The sequence below is a fragment of the Cynocephalus volans genome, chromosome 1 (genome assembly GCF_027409185.1).
Source record: "Cynocephalus volans isolate mCynVol1 chromosome 1, mCynVol1.pri, whole genome shotgun sequence".
Taxonomy (NCBI): Eukaryota; Metazoa; Chordata; class Mammalia; order Dermoptera; family Cynocephalidae; genus Cynocephalus; species Cynocephalus volans.
In genome coordinates this window covers 295,698,054-295,710,599 of record NC_084460.1, presented here as the reverse complement: position 1 = coordinate 295,710,599, position 12,546 = coordinate 295,698,054, and the positions used below count along the sequence as shown (strand labels likewise).

At 43.4% G+C, this 12,546-nt stretch overlaps 1 protein-coding gene and 1 pseudogene across 3 annotated transcripts in view; both read right to left on the bottom strand.

Moving 5' to 3' along the window:
- LOC134372958 (UDP-glucuronosyltransferase 1-6) overlaps positions 1-12,546 on the bottom strand; it is a 253,422-nt gene that overhangs the window by 52,899 nt on the left and 187,977 nt on the right. The window contains exon 1 of one of the 3 annotated variants that reach the window (XM_063090337.1): positions 60-914. The exons of the other annotated variants lie outside the window; for them this stretch is intronic. Within the exon in view, the coding sequence (XP_062946407.1) occupies positions 60-914 (855 nt within the window). Of the gene's footprint in view, positions 1-59; positions 915-12,546 lie in introns of those variants that run through there. 3 annotated transcript variants of the gene reach the window in all.
- LOC134390256 (UDP-glucuronosyltransferase 1A10-like) lies at positions 2,627-11,920 on the bottom strand (annotated as a pseudogene).

Here is a 12,546-nt window from a genome sequence, read left to right as displayed (position 1 = left end):
TTTGTTCAATTGTTCAATTGCCATATTATTCTTCGTGTGCTAAAGGAGGGATAACTCACCTGAGGCAGTGGGCTGCACGGATTGCAGTTGATGCCACCAACAAAGAACACGTTGGGCATCACAGGTCTGGGATAGTTCAAAACAAAGTCAGTTCGTAACAACCAAATGGATGTGTGGCTGAAGAGATCAGATGCTGTCACAGGTGTCTGGAGAACTTCAGAGGCAATGTCTAAGGCACTTTTCAAGAAAATGGGGCAAAATAATTGCTCCTCCAAGTGGAAAATGTGGTTCCATACTCTCTCTTTGAAGGTCATGACATCTGAGAACCCTGAGAAACCTCTGGGAATGTAAGAAAGAGGACCGGGGCTCTGTGCACCTTCTTCAAGGTAATGGCAATATATTCCCCTGGCGAAGACCACAGACGGGAGCGAAAAATACTTGGCAACAATCAAGCCACACATGTCAAACGGATCCAGGAAAACTGCATCAAAAGAACTCTCTTTCAAGTATTCTACTAATTTTCTGTCGTTAAACAAACTCCTACAATGTGAAAACAAAAGTTCAAAAATAGTGTTGTATGAACTCGTTAATATCGAAAATAAACTTTGTCCTCGAGTTTTCCATTGACTGTTGGCAAAACCCATGAACTCGCGGTCCAAATCCTTTAGAGTATAAGAAATAGAATAAGTCTTTACTGTACAATTTGACAATTTTCCCAGTTGCCAACTCACCTCTGGTGTAACTAAGACCAAATCATGCCCTCTAAGCATGAGTCTCTCCACAATTGGACGCATGGTGAACCAATGGCTCCCATCCATGGGCACCACCAGCAGTTTGCCTGCCTCGGCCAGGCCACCTGTCAGCAGCAGACACACACACAGAAGAAGGGGGCCAGTCACAATTGCAGGAGCCATCACGTACCTGCAGCTCAGAGCAATTCCGCTGCTGGGATACTAAGCCCATGTGATCCAGTAGGTAGAAGAAGAACAGGCACAAAACCTGCCCCACGAGAGGGCGTGTATTCATACATTCATAAAAAATTACACTCACTGCCAATGATCTCCTCAAAATAATAACAATAATAATAATAAATGAGCAGCATTTGCTGAGACATCTACTTGTGTGTTTTCCAGACAGGAGTACGTTTTGACCTTGCCTTGGTGAGAGATCATGCCTGTACTGCAGTAAAGTGGGATTAGAGGCAGAATCATTAAGCAGTGCTTTTGCATTTGAGGAATCAGAGAAATGAAAAGGGAAGTAAATTTAATAAAGATTGTATTTTGGGAATTTTTCCCAGGCAAAATTTGAATATTTATTGTCAGTCCACCAAAGCCTCCTTTGCCAGAAAGGGATTGGCATTGCAAGCTCCAAGGAAAGACTGCAAGGTCCTTAGCACTGACCTCACCCCCTGGCAGTGGGGTTGCTGACAATAAGAGTATCTGCCATCACAGGCATTGCTGCTTGTCTTGTTCAATTTCAAGAAGGATTCTTGTTTCATTTCCAAACTCTCTGGGGCCTCTAAAAACCTAAAATAAGATTCACAAGGCTCCTACATGGACCATTGCAGAGGTTTGTTGACAAATCCTGGGTGAGTCTGCTATGGCCAGCGAGGCTGAATCCTCCCTTGGGAAGGAAGTTACGCCCACTAGAGATCCACCATGACAAAACAGTCTACCGCCGGGCAGATGTGTGCATGCCAAGACGCGCCGTATGTATGCCAGCACCCAGTGTGCAGGGAGGGTTTGGGTTTAACCCTTTCTTGTAGGCTGGCTCCAGAATCCTGGTTCTCTTACTGCCTCCCCAACAGCAGCTCTCTGCTCTTTTTCTGGCTCCTCTTGTGTCCCAGACACATAAAGCATGTTTTTACAAAGGCTCACTTTCTGTCCTACTACCTGCTGGCCAAATCCTCTCATTTCCATCACCCAGTAATGTCTACCAAGAGCCAAGCACAAGGACTTGCGTCTGTAGACCAAAACTGCATTTGCCCTCGAATTAGAGCATGTGAAAGCATGAGAGGGGCCGGAAGAGGATGGCTGGGACAGCAGGACATTAAGGTTGTTGATGCAGTCGCAGCTGCTGTTGGGCTCAGTAGTGAGGGAAGCGGCCATTTGAGTTTCGAGCCACCACCTTATCTCGCGGTAGAAGCAGCAAGTTCCTGGAGTCAGGACCCCTCCTTGTGCTGAGAACTCTGCTGTCTCTTACTGGGACAGCAGTGCCTGCCGTGGATGCGGCGGGGAGGGTGGCACCACGGCAACGTTTCCAGCTCTAACTGTAAAGATCTGCCTGTCCATAGCCAAACCTCACTGGGTGTCACATGCCAAGCAGGAAGACTCAGCATCCTCGGGGACCGAAAGGCACTGGGCTTTGCCATGCTCCAGTTAGAGGCAACAATCTAGACTAGAACAGGGGAAGAGGCACACAACAAAGGTTTAACTTTGTAACATCTTGATTTTGTCCTAAAGTAAGCTACAGATTTGACGCAAGGCCGAACTAAACCTCACTGAGATTTTTAACCTGACCCAAAACAGTCTTAAAAGTAACCTAGAAACATGTCAGCTTTCATCATACAGATGTTGCTGTCACACCAGTGCTGCCACAGATAGCGCTGACAACCTCTGCAAAATGTTCACACGATGCGCAAGGCAGTGTCTCCAGACACCAGAGAGTCCACGCCCGGAGGAATGAAGGGGGCGCAGTGGCCGTGCATGAGTCGCCCACCACTGTGGCTTTTTGCAGGAGGGCGAGCAGAGGGGGTGCACACCAAGCCCCCAACCCTCACTCTCACATGTCATGAAGCCCCACTGCCTGCACAGAGCATGGAGTGGCAGGAAGCATGTGGGGAATAGACTTGCACGGGCTGGAGAGCGACAGCAAGTGCGCGGCCGTGGCAGGGGGTGGAGGGAAAGTGGAGCACACACGTGGCCCAGGGCTCCAGGAGGAGGCATGAGGACTGCACGGCTGGGTCATACATTTCTTCTCCCATTGCTCTGGGGCTGGGCGGGGCTCTGGGGCTGGGCGGGGGTCTGAATCAAGATGTTAGCGGGGTGGCCCTCCCTCTGAAAGCTCTAGGGGGTGTCCTACCCTGCCCCTCCAGCTTCTGGCATCTGCTGGCATCCCTCACAGTTCCCTGGCTGGTGGCTGGGTTACTCCAGTCCCTGAGTGTCTTCATGTGGTCTTCCCTCCGTGCATATCTGGCTCTGGGTCCACATTTCTTTTTTATAAAAGGACACCAGTCACATTGGATTAGGGCCCACCCTAACGACCACATTTTAACTTAATTACCTCTGTAAAGACCCTATCTCCAAATAGGTCACATTCTCAGGCACTTGGGTTTAGGATTTCAACACTAATGGGGATGGGGTCACTATTTAACCCCCAAACAAAGGCCAGGCCATCCCGGCCTTGTGTGCTTCATCCTGAAGGCCAGGGCAGCCACTGAAGGAGATATGGCACCTGCAAGGTTTCTATTCCTGAAATATCCCTCTTGCAAAAGACTTAGATCGACACAGGTCAGTTCTTGAGGCTGTTTCTGCAGAGGGCACGGCCTGAATCAAAGCCTCAGCCCTTTCTTTAGGGACAGAACAGATGGAGATGCAGACAATGAAAGTTCCCACCACGGGGCGCTAACAGCTGGAGAGCGGCACAGGCTGGAACAGCAAAGAGAAGGCGAGTCTGCAGGGCATCCCCAGCTGCCCAGGGAGAACGGTGTCCTGGGAGCTGTGAGCACTCAGGGCAGGAGAGAGGGATGCTCAGCTGTGGGAGAAACACCTCAGCCCCTAAGCTATTCCTCAATCCCATTAAAATGCCTATGCCCAGTAAACAGCCTGCTAATGAGCACAGGGTGAGGGTGGGAACATGCTGCTAGACTGACATTGTCACAGAAAAGGGGCTCTCCCTGTTCTAAATTCATGCAGTGACTTTCTGTCTACATATTGGTGTCATCTGATTTCTAGTTGCACATCAGACACGCTGGGGAGAGTTGGGCACCTGGGTAATGGTGGTCCCGTCAGACATGGGGGCCTGGGCAGATCAGGACTGTCAGGAGAAAGAAGCTTGCACACATTCCTGGTGTCTGGAGATTCCAGGAGGAGATGTGCGAGGCATGGGCTTCAGGTTCTGCAGCGAGGAGGGGTCTGGGCTGCTCAAGTAGACTTGGAGCCACCTGCACGTGGTTGTGATTGATGCCATGGTGTCACAGAGGTCACCCCAGAAGAGTCCAGAGAGCGAAAAAAGCATCCTTCAAGACTGCCCCCTACTAACAATGTTCACCTCTGCCAATCCCATAGACCTCAACATAGAAAGTAATACTTAAATTTTTGAAGAAAACATAGGAGACAATCTTCACACATCAAGTAAGGAAAGAATGTTTAGATAGAATATTTGCACAAAAGTACAACCCCCCCAAAAAAATTACCATATTGAACTTCATTAAAATCTTAAACTTTTGCTCTTTGAAAGATATAGTTTTAGAAATGAAATAATCTAAGCAACACACCAGAAAAAAACATTGGCAAAGCACATCTGACAAAGGATCTGTATGCAGAATACATAAAGAACTCTCACGACCTGAAAATACGATGACAACCTAAAAAAAATAAGCAGGGGATTTGAAGGGACACTTTTTAAAGATGTGCATTGATAATAAGCACATGAAAGTATGTTCATCAGCATCAGTCATAAAAGAACTGAAAATTAAAACCATGATGAAATTACACTACCCACCCATTAGAATGAATACAATGCAAAAGCACAAGTGTCAGCCACAACACAGAGCAATGAGAACTCTAACACATCGCAGTTAGGAAGGTAAAATAGTAACTGCTTTGGGAAACAGTGTGGTCGTTTCCTACTTAGTTGTACATACACCTACCATGGGCCCCAGCATCCCACCTTCTAAATATTTACCCAAGAAAACCACAACCGGATATCCTCAGAAACACTTGTACACAAATATTCTTAGCAGATTTATTCTCAATAGTAAAAAACTGGAAACAACCCACATGACCATCAATAGGAAAGCGGATAAGCAAACGGTGCTGTATCTCTGCGATGGGATACTACTCAGAAATAAGAAGGAATGAAATAGTGATACACGCAGGAACATGGACGAATTCAAAAAGACTAGAGGACTCCAGACACAATACTGTGCACATGCACGTTTTCCATCCTCACTGGTGTGATTACATTCAGATGAACTCTAGAAAGACAACTTTATTGTCCAATGACAGAAACCAGGTCAGTGGTTGCCTAAGGCTGGGGGCAGGTATTAGGTAATGGAGCAGGACACAAGGGAAGCTACTGGCTCATGGAGTGGTCCATGTCTTCACTGTGGTGGTAGCTACACAGGTATACAGAATTCTTAGAAGGCAGAAATATGTTACTGAAATGGAGCATTTTGAGAACATATAATGTAATTAGAAAAGAAAAAAACAAACAACTTTCCTGAGTTGATAGAAAAATCTACCATGCAGAGGCCCACATATTACTAGAAACATTAACAAATACTTAATTATAATAATATTTCAGTCACATCCTGATATGTATTTTTTTTTAATTTGAATTTTAAATTTAAAAGTGCCTACATATATCACAATAGAAATAAAAATACCTAAAAGAGAATACAATGTAGAGTCCTCAAACTCAGAATGCTTATAATCCCACAATGACTGTTTTAAAGGATGACACGTCATCCTTCCTTGAGGACATTCATATTGAGTGCCCACCATTTTTTCATAAACAAATTCAGATTAGGCCACAGAGAAAACTATATGATAATAGGTTTACATGGCAAACTAGAAATGATAAATGTGAAATTGAAATCATTGCACGGTATTCTGATTCACAGTTACTACCAGCCCGGAGGTTCCAGGATTGCATGACGGGTCAGTTTTGAGGAGGTGGGGGTGGGCCAGGATATGTGTCTAAAGTGATATGCAGAGGCAGGGAAGCAAAACTAATCCCCCAAGTCTTCTTTTCACATATTTACTCCACCTCCCATCTGCACTCCTACCCTAAGATTTGAAAACCCCTAGAAGAAATCTTGCTAAGCCACTGTAAAGCCATCAGCACCATGCCAGCCTGGACACCCTCATGAATCCAGACCATGGTGAGATTAGTGGTCATTTGCTATGACCCCATCTGCTGCAGCTGAAAGACCAATAGGATTGAAACAGCTGTTACATTAGACCTCTGCCCTTATTTAATGCTTAACTTTATAGAATGTTCTTTTCAGGGTCATTGGCTTGAACACTTCCAAAGGGCACCATCTACCTAGCACATGGCACAGGGTACACCCTTGAGGTGGTGCAAGGTCACAGCCTGGTTCTCTTGATTTCCCAGCTCTCCCTTTCCCTCTGCCAGGGCCAGCTTCATGCAGATGCGCCCTGTGCAGTCACACCACACCCCATGTTTAGAAGAGCTTTGCTCACCTCTGAGGTTCTCGCTGTACTGAGAGAGAGGTGGACTGCATCCTGTCTGAGGACCCTCAACCCTATTGTTCTAGATGTAAAAAGCCCTGTCTCACTTGTGTTGCGTTTGCAGTTTTCAGAGTTCTCCTGCGAACTTGACCTTACCTGCCCCTGCCACACCTTCCTGTGTGCTGCTATTTCACAGAGGGAGAAATGAACACTCAGAAGTAAGCCACCACATGCCACAGCCACACAGCTGGGTTCCCTAGAGCTCCTACCCGTGTTCTTGCTCTGCTAATATAATGGGGACATGGGAAGGATCCCTGGGGCCAGTAGGGGAGGTTTCCTAGGCCGAGCTCAGGCTGGACACAGAGGATCTGCTCATTCCCGAAGCCAGAGGTATGGCCGTGACAGGGCTCCAAGGTGTGCATGGCTCTCATAGGGTGAGGAGCACAGGAAGCCCCTGAAGAGGTCACCGAGGGCCGGCCCAGGTATTCCACCAGGACAACACCACACTGTAAGGCTGGGTCTGTGAAAGAGCATCAAACTTGCTCTCTTTGATGAAGTTCACGGTGGCTGCATCCTTTGGGAGGCTCTGGAAGCTGATTAAATAAATGTCTGCAACAGTCAGCTATTCCTCACTGCTTCAGAACGGCAGTCAGAAATGATCTCCAGCAAAGTGATGGTTTCCAAAGGAGCCGTAACAGTTCTCCATAACAGTTCTCCATCTCTTCTTGGTCGTACGGCACAGGATACATTTTTCTTGTATCGTATGTGGATTCTAAGAAAAGCAAATTGATTTCTGGTGCCAACACCACAAGTTATTGCCCCCAGCACTGAGAAGCTCACTATATCCTTCATACTAAGCCAGTGGCTTCCAACCTGAGGAGCCACCAGCAGCTTGTGACCTGCTATATTTTATAAAATTAATAAAAATGAGTCAGAAGAGTGACACTGTTTCACATTTCTGCAACTCCCTTCAATGTCTGGCTTCCTAGGTGAGAGCCAGATTTCCTATGCGCTTCTTCCTTTAACCTCACAATATCACACACTATGTAGCCTCTGAAAACACTACTGTACCCTCATGAGAAGACGAGAGTGGAAAAAGCAAATAATGTCCTAGTACTGTTATGAACATAGTTAGACCTCACATATAACCAAAAGTGTCTCGGGGATTGCTCAGCATTCCTGGACACACTTTGAGAACCTCTGTTCTACATTACAGATTAGAAAACTTTCTCTGTAAAGGATGAAATAATAAATATTTTAGGTTAGGTAGGCCATTTGATCTTTACCATTTGATCTGCTACCATTGCAGCAGGAGAGCAACCACAGACAACAATGAACAAAAGGGCATGCCTGTCTTCCAATGAAACTTTATCGGTAAAATCAGGAGCAGGTTAGATTTGGCCCGAGTGCTATAATGTCCCAACTGCTGCTCTAGATGATAATAAAAACCAAGATGTCAACTCTGCCCCAGAGGTCCACATGGCTTAGTCCTCCTTTCATTCCAGGTTTGGTCAGTGTCATCTGAAAGAGATCTGCCCTGAACAACACCTTAAGAAATAGCCCAGCCCATCACTCTGAAACCCCCTCCCACCTTATTCTTCACCATCTAACCTATTGTTTATTTATTATGTGTCTTGTCCAACTAATGGGAGCACCCTGAGGGCAGAGACTATGTTGTCTTGTTCTCTGCTGGATCCCCAGTGTCTAGAAGCATGCTTGGCATTTAACAGACCTCAGTGAATGTTTCCGGAGTGAATGAACTAGCTGTTGTTTGCCTATGCACTGAATTCTCACACTTCATTTTCCTTTCAGCTAGTGGGATTCAGTGAGGAAACGGGGACACTTAAAGCACCATGAGTTCCTTTTTGAGAAGTTGGTCATCAGCTCTATTTACACGTGTATAAGGAAAGCAAATGCCTGTTTTTTTAGTATAGGACTCTACCCTCATAACACAGAACCACACTTCTGAGACCACATGTGTGCGGATTTTCTCCCTCACTGACCAATTCTCCAGAACCCGCTGGGTTCAATCCAATTCTGACACTAACCAGGGTTAGTGCAGACCCCAAAGTTTAAAGCCTCCCTCCCACAGACTGGCCCCACTTCAGACACCAATCATAAGTACTAGGTACCCAGGTTACACACACTTCTGTGTGTGGAAACTAGGCTGTCCCAGTGGGAAGAAGTTCCTAGAATCACACAAACAGACTCGCCCAGCGCTAGTCACGCACACCGGAACCCGCTCACGTGAGGCCTGCCAGCCCATGCCTTTTGCACTGCACACAAGCTGGGGCCTGAGAAAAAAGAAGCCTGAGGAACAGAGGTGAAGGAGCCACTGAAAATGCATAGTCTGTTTCTAATAAAATACTATACTTAGATAACACACCAGGTGTTTTACGTGAATATAGTGACAGTGCATTTGCCAAGAGTCTTACCTTGTATTTGTTAAGATTTTTTCAAATGCAAGTAACCAAATCTCAGTTAAGCTGGCTTTGATAGCAATGTTATTCAGTAATGTTTTGCACGTATATGCTCCAATAAAGCAAAGTAAGTGGTATAATTATTTCAGCAGGGAATTATTTGCAGATGATATTGTACACCTAATAAATATTACAAACTAATGAGAGAAATCAGTGAAATGGCTACATCTAAGATAAATGTATAAAAACTAATTTACTTTAATTAATTTACTTTAATTTTAATGTATTTTAATTACCAATAACCAGCTTTAAACAGAAATGGAAAAATGCCCTGTGCACTTTAGTTTCAAAAATAGCAACATGTCTAGGAATAAATTTTAATAACAAAGATAAAATGTTTACATAAACAGGAAAATATTATTGAAGGACATAAAACAAAATATGAGTAAATAAAAAGGGATACATATTCCTGAATAGCAAGACTTAATAGCAAAAGTATGCTAATCTTTCTAGAATCAACATTTATTATAATATTAACACAGCCGTAATGATTTGTCTTTATTTTTTAGAGCTAGACAAAACAACTTGCAATTTTATCAGAATCAATAAGTTTTAGAATACCAAGAAAATTTTAAAGAAAAGAACAACAATTATGGGGTTTGCCCTCCCAACATTCAAACTTACGATAGAGCTCATATAATCAAAATATAGCATTGGTGCATGGATAGCTAAGTCAGTGGGATAAAACTGAAAGTTCATAAGCAGTTGCAAAAAAATATTGAAAATTAAAATATGATGCAGATGCATTTCAACTCAATGACTGAAGAATGGATTTATACTAAATGGTGTTGGGATAATGAACTATCCATTGATAAAAAAATAAATTTAGATCCTTACACTGTATAGATTGAAGTTCTCATTGTAAAAAATACTGTCAACATTAGAAGAATTAAAAACACTAAAACATAATATGGAGAAAGTGTTTATATATTTCAGGCTTGAGAAGACCAAAAGAAATCAAAATCCAGGAACTATTAAAGAAAAAGTTCACCAATTTGACTACCCAAAGGTAAAAATCCTGTATGAGAAGAGATGAAGAACAGCCAAGGAAGAAAGATTTGCAGCACTTGTGAAAAGCTAACTGTTAGTATTCCTAGTACTCAAGAGGACTGTAGCAAACAGCCCTATAAAAAATGGTTAAAGAATGTGAATACGTAATTCACAAGAGGACATGCAAAAGGCCAGAAATAGATATACTGATATATTGGCATTTGCATTTTCCCTTGTGAATTACATATGCTCATATTTTCATAGAAATAAAAAAAAAATTGAAGCAGCTACACAGAATTTATTGCCCAGAAAATGAAATCTAAATGGTTGACAACATCTGAAGTTGAGGAGGGTATAGAAAAACAAAACTCTCATATACCAGTGACCAAAGTGTGAGGTTCCTCAATATTTTGAAAGTAACTTGTCAAATTTATTAAAATGTAATATGTGCACATCATTTAATCCAGCAACCCTACACCTAGGACTCTGGCCTACTGAGATAAGAGGAAGAATATGGAAATGCATGAATGTAAAGAAAGTATCTAAGAATGTTCGACCACTCCTGTTCTTAAAAGCATAAAGTGGAAAAATCCTAAATATCTATCAATAGTGGTTGGTTAAAAAAACAATGGTGCAATCAAAGAAAAGGCTTTTTTGCAATTGTTCAAAGAATGTGTCACAGCTGTTGCGTGCTGGCCTATGAACATGTCTATGATCAACTGGCAAGAGGAAAATGAAAGGGAAAGAACAATATGTCCAGCCCTACACTAGATTTCATTTTAATAAAATTGGTGGGAGAAGTTGCAATAGACAGAGAAAATTTCGGAACACTGGAAAATGCTAAGAGCTTTTCCCTGCAGGGGTAGCACAGGATTACCAAAAAGGAAGTTCCATTTCATACTGTATTTTTCAGTATTTTTCCAAAAAGAGTATTAAAAATGCAGCCTGAAGACAATATACAGTTACATCAATTGTATACACCTACATGTCAATGAGGGCAGCATTACAAAATGTGCCAACCCACGATTAAATGTATTGGCACTAAATAATTCATTAAACCACAAAGAAATTCCAAATGTGACATCTACAAATGACAAATCAGATCTCAGTAAGGAATCTCTTTGTTCAATCTCCAAGCCAGATTATTCTTCATGTGCTAAAGGAGGGATAATTCACTTGAGGCAGTGGCTTGCATGGAATACAGTTGATGCCACCAATGAAGAACATGTTGGGCATCACAGGTCTGGGATATACCAAAACAGAGTCAGTTCATAACAACCAAATGGATGCGTGGCTGAAGAGATCAGATACTGTCACAGGTGTCTGGAGGATTTTGGAGGCAATATCTAAGGGACTTTTCAAAAGAATGAAGCAAAATAATTGTTCCTCTAAGTGGAAAATGTGGTTCCATACTCTCTCCTTGAAAGTCAGGACATACTGAGAACCCTGAGAAACCTTTGGGAACGTAAGAAAGAGCAGTGGGGCTCTGTGCACTTTCTTCAAGATAATGGCAAAGTATTCCCCTGGCGAAGACCACAGATGGGAGCGAAAAATACTCGGCAACAATCAAACCACACATGTCAAATGGATCCAGGAGCACCGCATCAAGAGAACACTCTTTTAAGTATTCTACTAATTTTCTGTCATGTTTCATCATTTTCAAACATCTACAATGTGAAAATAACAAGTCAAAAATATTGCTCGAGGGACCATGAGTACAGAAAATATGCTTTGTCCACGAGTTTTCCATTGATCGTTGATGTACACCATGAAGTCATGGTTCAAATCCTCTAGTGTATAAGAAACTGAATACGTCTTTACCATATAATTTGACAATTTTCCCAGTTGCCAATTCATCTCTGGCATGACTAAGACCACACCGTGCCCTCTGTGGATGAGTTTCTCCACAACTGAACACATGGTAAACCAGTGGCCCCCCACAGCAGGTACCACCAGCAGTTTGCCTGCCTCAGCCAGGCCACCTGTCAGACACACACACAGAGGAAAGGGGCCAGTCACAATTGCAGGAGCCATCACGTAACTGCAGCCCAGAACAATCTCACAGCTTGGATCCTAAGCCCATGTGACCCAGTAGGTGGAAAAAGAAATACAGGCACAAAACCTGTCCCATAAGAGGGTGTGTATTCCCACATTTATAAAAAATTATGCTCACTGCCAATGTTTTACTCAGCAGAACAACAATAAGTGAGCAGTATTTGCTTAGATACCTACTTGAGTAGTTTCCAGATAAGAGTAGATTGTGACCTTTGCTTTGGACAGAGATCATGCCTGTACTGCAATGTGAGCTTACAGGCAGATTATTAAGCAATGCTTTTCGTTTTCGGGACAAAGAAAAATAAAAAGGAAATTAAATTTGAACAAAGTTTGTATTTTTGGAATTTTTCTCAGACAAAATTTGGGTTTTATTGTCACGCTAACAAAGCCTCCTTGTCCAGAAAGGGACTGGCATTGCAGGTTCCAAGGAAAGACTACAAGGCCCTCAGCACTGACCTCTGCCCTGCCAGTGGGGTTGCTGTTGACAAGGGTCTCTGCCATGCACAGGCATTGCTACATGTCTGTTCCATTTCTACGAGGATTCTTGTTTCATTTCCGAACCCTCTGAAGTGCTCAAATAAGATTGCCAACCCATCTACATGCAC